The sequence below is a fragment of the Salmo salar genome, chromosome ssa03, assembly GCF_905237065.1.
Source record: "Salmo salar chromosome ssa03, Ssal_v3.1, whole genome shotgun sequence".
NCBI classification, from domain to species: Eukaryota; Metazoa; Chordata; class Actinopteri; order Salmoniformes; family Salmonidae; genus Salmo; species Salmo salar.
In genome coordinates, this window is record NC_059444.1 from 97,051,905 (window position 1) to 97,067,193 (window position 15,289).

Consider the following 15,289-nt stretch of genomic DNA (forward strand, 5'->3'; position numbering starts at 1 on the left):
TCATGAACAGGATTTACTATTTCATTAGCAGTGATAACAACTGGTATCATGATTTACTATGTCATTAGCAGTTATAACAACTGATGTCATGATTTACCATGTCATTAGCTGTTATAACAACTGGTGTCATGATTTATCATGTCATTAGCTGTTTTAACAACTGGTGTCATGATTTACTATGTCATTAGCAGTTATAACAACTGATGTCATGATTTACCATGTCATTAGCTGTTATAACAACTGGTGTCATGATTTATCATGTCATTAGCTGTTTTAACAACTGGTGTCATGATTTACTATGTCATTAGCAGTTATAACAACTGGTGTCATGATGTACTATGTAATTAGCAGTTATAACAGCTGGTGTCAAGGTTTACTATGTCATTAGCAGTTATAACAACTGGTGTCATCTATGACTGATGCTCTATTAGGAACCAGTATTAGTGATAAACTACCATTGGCTGTTAGTGGAGACTGTAGCACAGTATAGTAGAGACTGTACTGCAGGTCAGTGTAGTAGAGACTGCAGGTCAGTGTAGTAGAGACTGCAGGTCAGTGTAGTAGAGACTGTAGGTCAGTATAGTAGATACTGTAGGTCAGTATAGTAGAAACTGTAGGTCAGTATAGTAGAAACTGTAGGTCAGTACAGTAGAGACTGAGGGTCAGTACAGTAGAGACTGTAGGGCAGTATAGTAGAGACTGTACTGTAGGTCAGTATAGTAGAAACTGTAGGTCAGTATAGTAGAGACTGTAGGTCCGTATAGTAGAGACTGTAGGTCCGTATAGTAGAGACTGTATTTCAGTATAGTAGAGACTGTAGGTCAGTATAGTAGAGACTGTAGGTCAGTATAGTAGAGACTGTAGGGCAGTGTAGTAGAGACTGTAGGTCAGTGCAGTAGAGACTGTAGGTCAGTATAGTAGAGACTGTAGGTCAGTATAGTAAGTGCTGTAGGTCAGTGTAGTAGAGACTGTAGGGCAGTATAGTAGAGACTGTAGGTCAGTATAGTAGGTGCTGTAGGTCAGTATAGTCGAAACTGTAGGTCAGTATAGTAGAGACAACTGGTATCATGATGTCTAATGGCAGGCCCTTTGTAGAGCTTCATAGAGTTGTCATGAACAGGATTTACTATTTCATTTGCAGGCATAACAACTGGTGTCATGATTTACTATGTTATTAGCAGTTATAACTGGTGTCATCATTTACTATGTTATTAGCTGTTATAACAACTGGTGTCATGATTTACCATGTCATTAGCTGTTAGAACAACTGGTGTCATGATTTACCATGTCATAAGCAGTTATAACAACATGTGTCATGATTTACTATGTAATTAGCAGTTATAGCAACTGGTGTCATGATGTACTATGTCATTAGCAGCTATAAGAGCTGGTGTCATGATTTACCATGTCATAAGCAGTTATAACAACGTGTGTCATGATTTACTATGTCATTAGCAGTTATAGCAACTGGTGTCATGATGTACTATGTAATTAGCAGTTATAACAGCTAGTGTCATGATTTACTATGTCATTAGCAGTTATAACAACTGGTGTCATCTATGACTGATGCTCTATTAGGAACCAGTATTAGTGATAAACTACCATTGGCTGTTAGTGGAGACTGTAGCTCAGTATAGTAGAGACTGTACTGCAGGTCAGTATAATAGAGACTGTACTGTAGGTCAGTACAGTAGAAACTGTAGGTCAGTATAGTAGAGACTGTAGGTCAGTATAGAAGAGACTGTAGGTCAGAATAGTAGAGACTGTAGGTCAGTATAGTAGACTGTACTGAAGGTCAGTATAGTAAAGACTGTAGGTCAGTGTAGTAGACACTGTAGGTCAGTGTAGTAGACACTGTAGGTCAGTATAGTAGAGACTGTAGGTCAGTGTAGTAGAGATTGTAGGTCAGTATAGTAGAGACTGTAGGTCAGTATAGTAGAGACTGTAGGTCAGTATAGTAGAGACAGTAGGTCAGTATAGTAGAGACTGTAGGTCAGTGTAGTAGAGACTGTAGGTCAGTGTAGTAGAGACTGTAGGTCAGTATAGTAAAGACTGTAGGTCAGTATAGTAGAGACTGTACTGTAGGTCAGTGTAGTAGAAACTGTACTGTAGGTCAGTATAGTAGAGACTGTAGGTCAGTGTAGTAGAGACTGTAGGTCAGTGTAGTAGAGACTGTAGGTCAGTATAGTAGAGACTGTACTGTAGGTCAGTATAGTAGAGACTGTAGGTCAGTATAGTAGAGACTAGCCTGTAGGTCAGTATAGTAGAGACTAGCCTGTAGGTCAGTATAATAGAGCCGAGCCTGTAGGTCAGTATAGTAGAGACTGTATTTCAGTATAGTAGAGACTGTAGGTCAGTATAGTAGAGACTGTAGGTTAGTATAGTAGAGACTGTAGGGCAGTGTAGTAGATCCTGGACTGTAGGTTAGTATAGTAGAGACTGTAGGTTAGTATAGTAGAGCCTGTACTGTAGGTCAGTATAGTAGAGACTGTAGGTCAGTGTAGTAGATCCTGGACTGTAGGTCAGTATAGTAGAGACTGTAGGTCAGTATAGTAGAGACTGTAGGTCAGTATAGTCGAGACTGTAGGTCATTATAGTAGAGACTTTACTGTAGGTCAGTATAGTAGAGACAGTAGGTCAGTGTAGTCGAGACTTTACTCTAGGTCAGTATAGTAGAGACTAGGTCAGTGTAGTAGAGACTGTAGGTCCGTATAGTAGAGACTGTAGGTCAGTGTAGTAGAGACTGTAGGTCCGTATAGTACAGACTGTAGGTCAGTGAAGTAGAGACTGTAGGTCCGTATAGTAGAGACTGTAGGTCAGTATAGTAGAGCAGGTTGGTCAGTATAGTAGAGCAGGTTGGTCATTATAGTAGAGACTTTACTGTAGGTCAGTATAGTAGAGACAGTAGGTCAGTGTAGTAGAGACTGTACTGCAGGTCAGTATAGTAGAGACTAGGTCAGTGTAGTAGAGACTGTAGGTCCGTATAGTAGAGACTGTAGGTCAGTATAGTAGAGCAGGTTGGTGAGACTGAATAACAACGTCCAAATGTAATGGGGATTAACACACATATGCACACGCACACACAAACACACATACACAATGTCCAACACTAATGGGAATTAACTGAGCCTAATCGCACAGCGCTGGGCCCGTATGCAAATCAGCTTATTTATATTTGCAAGCCAGGCTGCTGATTGGCTGTTATCAGTATGCGCGGGCAGTCAGGCTCAGAGGGGGAGATTAGAACTCTGCTATCGCCAACGCTTCTGCTCACTGCCCCTCAGAACTCTGGGATATGGAACCGCTCTCTGGGGGTTTTAGTTTTAAGATGTCTGTCCGTCTGTATCTCTGTCTGTCTGTCTCTCTGTCGAGAGAGAGAGAGAGAGAGAGACAGACAGAGAGACAATCTCTCTTTCTCTCTGTCCGTCTGTCTCTGTGTCCGTCTCTGTGTCTGTCTGTCTCTGTGTCTGTCTTTCTGTCTTTCTGTCTGTCTCTCTCTCTCTCTCTCTGTCTGTTTCTCTGTCTGTCTCTCTGTCCGTCTGTCTCTGTGTTTGTCTGTTTCTCTGTCTGTCTCTCTGTCTCTCTCTCTGTCTGTCTCTCTTTCTTTCTGTCTGTCTGTCTGTCTGTCTGTCTGTCTGTCTGTCTGTCTGTCTGTCTGTCTGTCTGTCTGTCTGTCTGTCTGTCTGTCTGTCTGTCTGTCTGTCTGTCTGTCTGTCTGTCTCAATGTCTGTCTCAATGTCTGTCTGTCTGTCTCAATGTCTCTCTGTCTATCTGTCTCTCTTTCTCTCTGTCCGTCTGTCCATCTCTGTGTCTCTGTCTGTCCCTGTGTCTGTCTTTCTGTCTGTCTGTCTCTCTGTCTGTCTCTCTCTTTCTCTGTGTCTGTCTGTCTCTGTGTCTGTCTTTCTGTCTGTCTCTGTCTGTCTCTGTCTGTCTGTGTCCCTGTATCTCTGTCTCTCTGTATCTCTGTCTATCTGTCGATTTGTATGTCTCTCTGTCTGTCTCCCTGTCTCTCTTTCTTTCATTCTCTCTCTCTAACTCTGTTCTTTCTTTCTATCTCTGTCCCTGTAACTCTGTTCTTTCTTTCTATCTCTGTCCCTGTAACTGCTCTTTCTCTCTATCTCTGTCCCTGTAACTGTAATTTCTTTCTATCTCTGTCCCTGTAACTGCTCTTTCTTTCTATCTCTGTCCCTGTAACTGTAATTTCTTTCTATCTCTGTCCCTGTAACTGTTCTTTCTTTCTATCTCTGTCCCTGTAACTCTGTTCTTTCTTTCTATCTCTGTCCCTCTAACTCTGCTCTTTCTCTCTATCTCTGTCCCTGTAACTCTGTTCTTTCTTTCTATCTCTGTCCCTGTAACTCTGTTCTTTCTTTCTATCTCTGTCCCTGTAACTCTGTTCTTTCTTTCTATCTCTGTCCCTCTAACTCTGTTCTTTCTTTCTATCTCTGTCCCTGTAACTGCTCTTTCTTTCTATCTCTGTCCCTGTAACTGTTCTTTCTTTCTATCTCTGTCCCTCTAACTGTAATTTCTCTCTATCTCTGTCCCTGTAACTCTGTTCTTTCTTTCTATCTCTGTCCCTGTAACTCTGTTCTTTCTTTCTATCTCTGTCCCTCTAACTGTAATTTCTCTCTATCTCTGTCCCTGTAACTCTGTTCTTTCTTTCTATCTCTGTCTCTCTAACTCTGTTCTTTCTTTCTATCTCTGTCCCTCTAACTGTAATTTCTCTCTATCTCTGTCCCTGTAACTCTGTTCTTTCTTTCTATCTCTGTCCCTGTAACTGCTCTTTCTTTCTATCTCTATCTCTGTCCCTGTAACTGCTCTTTCTCTCTATCTCTGTCCCTCTAACTGTAATTTCTTTCTATCTCTGTCCCTGTAACTCTGTTCTTTCTTTCTATCTCTGTCCCTCTAACTGTAATTTCTCTCTATCTCTGTCCCTGTAACTCTGTTCTTTCTTTCTATCTCTGTCCCTGTAACTGCTCTTTCTTTCTATCTCTGTCCCTCTAACTGTAATTTCTTTCTATCTCTGTCCCTGTAACTCTGTTCTTTCTTTCTATCTCTGTCCCTGTAACTCTGTTCTTTCTTTCTATCTCTGTCCCTGTAACTCTGTAATTTCTTTCTATCTCTGTCCCTGTAACTCTGTTCTTTCTTTCTATCTCTGTCCCTGTAACTCTGTTCTTTCTTTCTATCTCTGTCCCTGTAACTCTGTTCTTTCTCTCTATCTCTGTCCCTCTAACTGTAATTTCTTTCTATCTCTGTCCCTGTAACTCTGTTCTTTCTCTCTATCTCTGTCCCTGTAACTCTGTTCTTTCTTTCTATCTCTGTCCCTGTAACTCTGTTCTTTCTCTCTATCTCTGTCCCTGTAACTCTGTTCTTTCTCTCTCTGTCCCTCTAACTGTAATTTCTTTCTATCTCTGTCCCTCTAACTCTGCTCTTTCTTTTGAAATCTCTCACAAACTCTTGTTCTTTTTGTCGGTCTGCGCTTTCTCTTTCTTTGTCTCTGTCTCTGTGTCTGTCTCTCTATCTGTTTTACTGTCTGTCTCTCTGTCTGTCTGTCTCTCTGTCACTCTCGCTCTCTCAATATGAAAAAGTGACCAATCATTTTCTTGTTAGGGTAAAACCTGCTGTATTCACTATGACATATAAAGCCAATGTTCTTCTATTTTTTCATTTCTTATTAGACGTGTTGAGATGTAGGAAAGAAGGTTATGACCTTTTTTATATACTGGAGGATATTTGCAGTCACAGGTTCAAAGTTGTTTCATACATTCACAGATGCTGAGTCTTCTGTTTCTGCACTGAGATGGTTCAAAGTTGTTTCATACATTCACAGATGCTGAGTCTTCTGTTTCTGCACTGAGATGGTTCAAAGTTGTTTCATACATTCACAGATGCTGAGTCTTCTGTTTCTGCACTGAGATGGTTCAAAGTTGTTTCATACATTCACAGATGCTGAGTCTTCTGTTTCTGCACTGAGATGGTTCAAAGTTGTTTCATACATTCACAGATGCTGAGTCTTCTGTTTCTGCACTGAGATGGTTCAAAGTTGTTTCATACATTCACAGATGCTGAGTCTTCTGTTTCTGCACTGAGATGATTCAAAGTTGTTTCATACATTCACAGATGCTGTCTTCTGTTTCTGCACTGAGATGGCTGTTACATGTGACTGAAGACGTTGATGTACTGTGTGTGTGTTTATGTGTGTGTGTGTGTGTGTGTGTGTGTGTGTCTGGTTTATATGATGGGTACTGATGGTGTTTGTTGTTGTCTCATGTGTTTCCATAGTTACGGACCAGTATATGCTGCGGACCCCTACAACCACCCACTTGCTCCAGCAGCCACATACAGCATTGGTGCCATGGTAAAACACACACTCACACACCTCTGTCTCTCTCTCTCTCTCTGTCCTTCTCTCACTCCCTCTCTCCATCTCTCTCTCCTCTGCCTCTCTTTATCTCTGTCACACTATTCCCCTCTATCTACCTCTATCTGTCTCCCCTTCTTTCCTTCTCTCTCTGTCTCCCCTTCCTTCCTCCTCTCTCTGTCTCCCCTTCCTTCCTCCTCTCTCTCTGTCTCCTCTTCCTTCCTTCCTCCTCTCTCTCTGTCTCCTCTTCCTTCCTTCTCTCTCTGTCTCCTCTTCCTTCCTTCCTCCTCTCTCTCTGTCTCCTCTTCCTTCCTTCTCTCTCTCAGTCTCCTTCCTCCTCTCTCTCTGTCTCCTCTTCCTTCCTTCCTTCCTCCTCTCTCTCTGTCTCCTCTTCCTTCTCTCTCTCTGTCTCCTTCCTCGTCTCTCTCTGTCTCACCTTCCTTCCTCCTCTCTCTCTGTCTCCTCTTCCTTCTCTCTCTCTGTCTCCTTCCTCGTCTCTCTCTGTCTCACCTTCCTTCCTCCTCTCTCTGTCTCCTCTTCCTTCCTCCTCTCTCTCTGTCTCCTCTTCCTTCCTCCTCTCTCTCTGTCTCCTCTTCCTTCCTCCTCTCTCTGTCTCCTTCCTCGTCTCTCTCTGTCTCCTCTTCCTTCCTCCTCTCTCTGTCTCCTCTTCCTTCCTCTCTCTCTGTCTCCTCTTCCTTCCTCCTCTCTCTGTCTCCTCTTCCTTCCTCTCTCTCTGTCTCCTCTTCCTTCCTCCTCTCTCTGTCTCCTTCCTCCTCTCTCTCTGTCTCCTTCCTCCTCTCTCTCTGTCTCTCCTTCCTCCTCTCTCTCTCTCCTTCCTCCTCTCCTCTCTTGCCATCAGGTGTTTTTTCATTCTCTCTTGCTTTTCTGTGTTTCCTTGTCTTCCTCCGTTCATCCACCTCTCCCTCAATCTGTCCCTCTTCATCTCTCCCTCCCTCTCCTTGAGGGACAGACAGACGGGTGGGCGGGCGGGCATGCGGGCGGACGGACAGACAGACAAATACATCTACTCCGCTAACACAAGCATGATGCATTGTGATGTGATTCCATCAAACACAACAAAAAGAGAACGGTGTAGATGTTATTACTGATGTTATTATATGATCTCTCCATGTATTAACCCATTGTTTCTCACCCCTCTGAGTAGCCCCTGGCATGATGGCCTGGCATGTCTGCTGGCATGAGGTGTCTTGGTGCACGCTGCATGTGGGGGGGCCATGTCATCCCACTGGGTTTGTAACGGTAACCTAACAAACGGTAAATTGCAGTTAGCTGGTCAGGAAGTAGTGTGTGGAGGGTATTCTACACAGCAGTCAGCCAATGAGTTTCACAAGTAGACTTAGAAAAGTGCTTTACATATACAGTACATATCTTTACATATACAGTACATATCTTTACATATACAGTACATATCTTTACATATACAGTGCATATCTTTACATATACAGTACATATCTTTACATATACAGTACATATCTTTACATATACAGTACATAACTTTATGGCTGTTGTTTGCATAGAATTAGAAAAAAATATATGAAAAGAATATCTCTGCTTACACATGTGTTTCAGAATGCTTTACATATATCTCTATGGTTACACGTGTGGTTCAGAATGCTTTACATATATCTCTATGGTTACGCCTGTGTTTCAGATGCTTTACATACAGTATATCTCTATGGTTATGCGTGTGTTTCAGATGCTTTACATTTATCTCTATGGTTACGCCTGTGTTTCAGATGCTTTACATACAGTATATCTCTATGGTTACGCGTGTGTTTCATTTACATTTACATACATTATATCTCTATGGTTACGCGTGTGTTTCAGATGCTTTACATACAGTATATCTCTATGGTTACGCGTGTGTTTCAGATGCTTTACATTTATCTCTATGGTTACGCGTGTGTTTCAGATGCTTTACATTTATCTCTATGGTTACGCGTGTGTTTCAGATGCTTTACATTTATCTCTATGGTTACGCGTGTGTTTCAGATGCTTTACATACAGTTTATCTCCATGGTTACGCGTGTGTTTCAGATGCTTTACATATATCTCTATGGTTACCTGTGTGTTTCAGATGCTTTACATACAGTTTATCTCCGTGGTTACGCGTTTCAGAATGATTTACATATGTCTCTATGGTTCTGCATATGTTTCAGAATGCTATAGAAGTACATTACTATATATCAGTCCCTCCACGATTGTGTTTGGATGTGATATTTGCAGGTAAAAATGCTTGATTCTGCTTCAGCAATTCTGACATTTTGCATGGCAATATGCAATGATTTTGTCCAATTTGTCGTGAAAATACGCTGATGAGGGAAAAGGTTTTTGACGCGTAGCTTGATTTAACCATATTATGCTTTGAAAGTGTGGTGATTGGTTGAAATTGCAAGTACTCAATTTGTACTGCGGCGATGGGTCAGTTTAATGCGATAACATTGCGATGATTTGACTGTTTTATGCAGAAATAGTGCAGCGATCCATCAAATGTTCAAGCCCTCACATAATATCTGGGAAATTGTTGACTTTGATAAAAACTTTGCGATTGTAAAATTGCTGATATATACTTTGTCTATGTTGTGTTTCAGAATTCTTACATTTTCTCTATGGTTACGTGTGTGTTTCAGAATGCTTACATTATATATATGGTTATGTGAGTGTTTCAGAATACTTACATTATCTCTATGGTTACGTGTGTGTTTCAGAATGCTTGTATCATCTCTATGGTTATGTGTGTTTTCGACTTTACATGGTTATGGTGGTGTGTGTCACAATGTTATAGAAGAACAGTACTATATACAGGATATCTTTGTGTTTCAGAATGCGTTTGCCCCATTGGCTGATGCCAAGACGAGGAGTCATGCTGACGACGTGGGTCTGGTGTTGTCCTCCCTGCAGGCTAGTATATACAGGGGAGGTTACAGCCGCTTTGCCCCATACTAACCCACCAACCAACCTCCCTAAAACCATACAACAACCAATTACTACCCTACCAACCAACCAACCTCCCCACAACCAAACAACAACCAATCCTTTCTGACAGGGACACAACCGACCAACCAACCAACCGACCAACCAACAAACAAACCACACAACCAACAAACCAGTATGTGAGTGAGAGAGAGAGAGACAGAGAGCGAGAGAGAGGGCGAGAGGGAGAGCGAGAGAGAGCGAGAGAGAGGGCGAGAGGGAGAGAGAGAGAGAGGGCGAGAGAGAGAGAGAGAGAGAGAGAGAGAGAGAGAGAGGGACTTTGAGGCCTGGGTATTGCAATATATGCAGTTGATCATGATTTTAGCAGCTCCTAAGAGAGAGGGAAATCAGTCAACTAAAAAGAAGGGATATTTATACCTCAGATATTGTGTGCTGTTCATTTTGATACAGTGGGTTTTTAATTTGTAAAGGTTAGTAGATTGTCCGTGTTGGTAGAGCTATAGAAGAGCTACTAGATTTAAAACCTTAACATTATTAAACAACACATTTCAACTGTTAGGGCTCCGTGAAAAGACAAACCAATCCTGTAAAATACATCACAGAATGTGATCCCGTTTTGTAAGAGTGTTTACATGATTGTAGGGTTCGGATTCCTTTGACATTCCCTCTGTTAGCGTCTACATTGTTTCCTAGCTACTGGGGTTAGGATTAGGAATGGGGTTAAAGTTAAGGACTGGGTAAGTGTTAGGGTTAGGATTAGGATTAAGGTTGGGGTTATGTTAGGTTAGGATTGGGGTTAAAGTTAAGGACTGGGCAAGTGTTATAGTTAGGATTCGGTTTGGATTAGGGTTAAGGTTGGGATTAGGTTAGGATTAGGGTTAAGGTTGAGGTTAGGTTAGGGCTGAAGCTCAGGGTTAGGATTAAGGTTAGGGTTGGGGAGGTGGGGGTTAAATGGGGTACTAGAAAGGCACCGAAAGGTTGCAAGATCGAGTCCCCGAGCTGACAAGGTACAAATCTGTCGTTCTGCCCCTGAACAAGGCAGTTAACCCACTGTTCCTAGGCCGTCATTGTAAATAAGAATTTGTTCGCAACTGACTTGCCTAGTTAAATGAAGTTAAAATAGAAATTAGACCAGGTGAAGGGAAAGAGAGAGATGGAGGGGAGTAGTTGTTTGTGAATGGTGCGTAGTCGGCAGCGTGCTAGCTAGCCAGCGAGGACGTTGATGTGTGGATTAGATCATGATCGTTGTGATTGTCATCGTTTATCACTCAAAGCCAAAGGTTCAAATGTTCCCGAGGTGTTCCATCTGTGTACAGTCAGATTTTACAGAGAATAACTTATTATTGGTAGAGGACAGAGAGTCTGCTTCCCAAATGGACCCCTATTCCCTATATAGGGCCCTATATGCCTCTGGTCAAAGTAGTGCACTATATAGGGAATAGGGTGCCATAGGGCCCTGTTCAACATAGTGCACTATATAGGGAATAGGGCTCGGGTCTAAAGTAGTGCACTATATAGGGCTTGGGTCTAAAGTAGTGCACTATATAGGGAATAGGGTGCCATAGGGCCCTGTTCAAAGTAGTGCACTATGTAGGGAATAGGGTGCCATAGGACCCTGTTCAAAGTAGTGCACTATGTAGGGAATGGGGTGCCATTTGGGAGGTATGTGGTTTTTTCTCCATGGAGGATTTACTGTTGAAACCATCATCTAGTCCCTTTAGTCAAAACCCTTTATAGAGTAGGTCATCCCATAGTAATAATAATGATACTGATACAGATGTTGTTTTTATAGAAATTACAGTATATCCATTGATATAGTTGCTGACTTTTATATTATGGGAGAGATTTAAAAAAATAATAATAATGTCTATATTCACCTTCTCTATTTTACCTTTCTGTTTCGTTTTTTTCTCAAAAAATATACGACTATGATTATTTGTACACGATGAAAGCTGAACAATATATATATATATATATATATATATATATATATATATATATATAACTACAATGTATTAATGGAGACGTTTGAGCTGTGCAATGAAGGTGTTCTCTTAAACACAAAATACACAACTGTAATGTTTTAGATGTAGGCTATTATACCAACGGTTAGGGAAAGCTTTCCTCATTTTTTTATGGTGTCATCATATCCAGATGTATAATGACACACTACAAGTAATGCGATCATAATGTAGATATTATCATAGCATTTTTGTCAACTGTACTATTTTGCAGACACACACACAGCCTGTACATGGTCTTCACTACTACTAGGCTGTAAAACATGTCAGTGTCCTATATGTTGCTGATGTTTGTTAGTTAGGCTTTATTTTTTACATTGACTTGTCTTTCTTTTGGGTTTTGATATCATTTTTAATGTGACCTCCTTTGTAATGTTATTTTCTAGAACTCAGCCTTTACACTTTGAAAAACTGTTTGATTATTGAGAAAATTAGAAATATATATGGCTTGTGAAAAAGATGATGTATATGTAAATATGAAGATGAAGCTGTTGTTGATTAAAGTGCTCCAGGGGCGAGAGAGGAAACGCCCAGCTCACCTCACGCAGCTAAATACTTCCTTCCTGATATCCTCCCTCCCTCCTTTCCTCCCTCCTTTCTTCCTACACCTTGTTTACAAATTAACCTGGTCAGAGGTGTTTGTCACATATCTCAGTTTTGTATTTATAAGAAGAAGAAAAAATATTCAGAAATGCGACCGATGAAAAAGGCAGTGGCATCTGCAGGTTGTGGGATTTAGCCCCATCCTGCAGGTTCTGGAGTTAAGTCCCTTCCTGTTGGCAGGTTGTGGGATTTAGCCCCATCCTGCAGGTTCTGGGGTTAAGTCCCATTCTGTCTGCAGGTTGTGGGATTTAGCCCCATCCTGCAGATTCTGGGGGTTAAGTCCCATCCTGTTGGCAGGTTGTGGGGTTTAGCCCCATCCTGCAGATTCTGGGGGTTAAGTCCCATTCTGTCTGCAGGTTGTGAGATTTAGCCCCATCCTGCAGATTCTGGGGGTTAAGTCCCATCCTGTTGGCAAGTTGTGGGGTTTAGCCCCTTCCTGCAGGTTCTGGGGTTAAGTCCCTTCCTGTTGGCAGGTTGTGGGGTTTAGCCCCATCCTGCAGATTCTGGGGGTTAAGTCCCATCCTGTTGGCAGGTTGTGGGGTTTAGCCCCTTCCTGCAGGTTCTGGGGTTAAGTCCCTTCCTGTTGGCAGGTTGTGGGGTTTAGCCCCATCCTGCAGATTCTGGGGGTTAAGTCCCTGTCCTGTGTTTGCTGAACCATCAGTCGGCATGGCAACACGTATCCTGGCTACACCACCGCGTGTCTCTGTCCCTACCCTCTACATCCTCTGCTTCCATAGGTGTTGTGATCAGATACTTCCTCCCCTGTCCTTGTATGTGCATGCACTATGGTTCTTCCACTTAACAATAACCATCAATAAAGTTTGTCAAGATAAGCAGACTGTCTGGGCTCTACTATATTATCACTCTCTTTTGATTTATTTCTTAACATTTTCTGAAGAAAATTACCAGAGTTTCTCCTGTTCTGACCAGATGGAATTGAATCCCTACCTGGCCCAGAGTTTCTCCTGTTCTGACCAGATGGAATTGACTCCCCACCTGACCCAGAGTTTCTCCTGTTCTGACCAGATGGAATTTAATCCCCACCTGGCCCAGAGTTTCTCCTGTTTTGACCAGATGGAATTGACTCCCCACCTGGCCCATAGTTTCTCCTGTTCTGACCAGATGGAATTGACTCCCCACCTGGCCCATAGTTTCTCCTGTTCTGACCAGATGGAATTGAATCTCCACATGGCCCATAGTTTCTCCTGTTCTGACCAGATAGAATTGAATCTCCTGGCCCAGAGTTGTTCCTGGTCAGATCAGATGGTCAGGAAAAACTCATTGCCTTTTAAACTCCTTCAGACACAGGACCAAACAAGAGAGAATGGTGACGTGATTTAAGGTATTATTTCCGACCCAGGTGTATTTAAAACTAGGTATATATCAGATCAGGTATAGTTCAGAGACAGGTATATTTAAAACCAGGTATATATCAGATCAGGTACAGTGCCTCACCCAGGTATAATTAAAACCAGGTATATATCAGATCAGGTATTGTTCAGAGACAGGTATATTTAAAACCAGGTATATATTAGATCAGGTATATTTAAAACCAGGTATATATTAGATCAGGTATATTTAAAACCAGGTATATATTAGATCAGGTATATTTAAAACCAGGTATTGATTAGATCAGGTATATTTAAAACCAGGTATAGATTAGATCAGGTATATTTAAAACCAGGTATAGATTAGATCATGTCACGGGTACTTAGGGCAGGAAGAAGGAGCAGAGTCAAATGCAGGAGATATCGTCCAGTAGCTCGAAGTTTATTCACACCCAAACACTAGGTGATCGAAAGGCACAGGGAGTGCACAATACCCAAAAGGGAAACAGGTAAGCCACAAAGGGAAAATCACGCACGGGGCGCAGCCCGGCGAGAAAATAAATCCTCCAATATAAAAACGATAGAGAAGACACGGCCACAGCGTAAACCCGCTGACAAACAAACAATCCCGCACAACACACAACCCCAAAGGAACAAACTAAATACCCCCCACTAATGACAGAAATGACAACAGGTGCGGACCTAGACAGACAAAACACAATGAGGAGCGCCCGAACGCTGTGACAGAACTGCTCCTACCCCTGCTTCGGACGTGTCTACCTCCACTACGAATGGCAAAGAGGGATCCGGATGCACCAGCACTGGAGCGTCAGTAAACAGAACCTTGAGATGACGGAAGGCCCTGTCCGCCGACCACCGCAGCCGCACCGGACCCCCCTTCAGCAGTGAGGTAATGGGAGCTGCCACCTGACCAAAACCCCGGATAAACCTCCGGTAATAATTGGCGAACCCCAAAAACCGCTGCACCTCCTTCACCGTGGTAGGGGTCGGCCAATTACGCACAGCCGTAACGCAGTCATCTTCCATCACCACCCCTGTGGTGGAAATGCGATATCCCAGAAAAGAGAACTCACATTTCTCAGCCTTGACGTATAGGTTATGCTCCAGCAGCCGCCCAAGCACTCTGCGCACCAAAGCCACATGCTCGGCGTGGGTGGCGGAGTAGATCAAGATGTCATCGATGTACACCACCACCCCCTGTCCGAGCATGTCTCGGAGAACCTCGTCCACAAAGTATTGGAAGACAGCGGGAGCATTTTTTAACCCATACGGCATGACGAGGTACTCATAATGGCCGGATGTGGTACTAAATGCGGTTTTCCACTCGTCTCCCCCTCGGATACGCACCAGATTATACGCACTCCTGAGATCTAGTTTGGTGAAGAAGCGCGCCCCGTGGAATGACTCCACTGCCGTAGCAATGAGAGGTAGTGGGTAACTGAACCCCACTGTGATGGAATTTAGACCTCTATAGTCAATGCACGGGCGCAGGCCTCCCTCCTTCTTCACAAAAAAGAAACTCGAGGAGACGGGTGATTTAGATGGCCGTATGTATCCCTGTCTCAAGGACTCCGTGACGTATGTCTCCATAGCCACTGTCTCCTCCTGAGACAGAGGATACACATGACTCCTAGGAAGGACCGTGTCAGCTTGGAGGTTTATCGCACAATCCCCCTGTCGATGGGGTGGTAATTGAGTCACCTTCGTTTTACTGAAGGCGATAGCCAAATCGGCATATTCAGAAGGAATGTGCACGGTAGAGACTTGGTCTGGACTCTCCACCGTGGTTGCACCGATGGAAACTCCTACACACCTACCTGAGCACTCCCTCGACCACCCCTTAAGAGCCCTCTGTCCCCACGAAATCTGAGGGTTGTGAGTGGCTAGCCAGGGGAGTCCGAGTACCACTGGAAACGTCGGGGAGTCGATGAGGTATAGGCTGATACGTTCCACATGACCCCCCCACGTCATCATAACCAGTGGTACAGTAGCCTCCCCCACTT

The 15,289-nt window shown here is 43.0% G+C and overlaps 1 protein-coding gene across 7 annotated transcripts in view; it reads left to right on the plus strand.

Moving 5' to 3' along the window:
* The window catches only part of rbfox1 (RNA binding fox-1 homolog 1), a 396,445-nt gene extending 383,675 nt beyond the window's left edge, over positions 1-12,770 (plus strand). For all 7 annotated transcript variants that reach the window (XM_045715920.1, XM_045715918.1, XM_045715917.1 and 4 more), the window contains 2 exons: positions 6,280-6,355; positions 9,203-12,770. In XM_045715920.1, coding sequence (XP_045571876.1) covers positions 6,280-6,355; positions 9,203-9,325 — 199 coding nt within the window. In that variant the 3' untranslated portion in view covers positions 9,326-12,770. The remainder of the gene's footprint in view (positions 1-6,279; positions 6,356-9,202) is intronic.
* Positions 12,771-15,289: the final 2,519 nt, after the last annotated feature.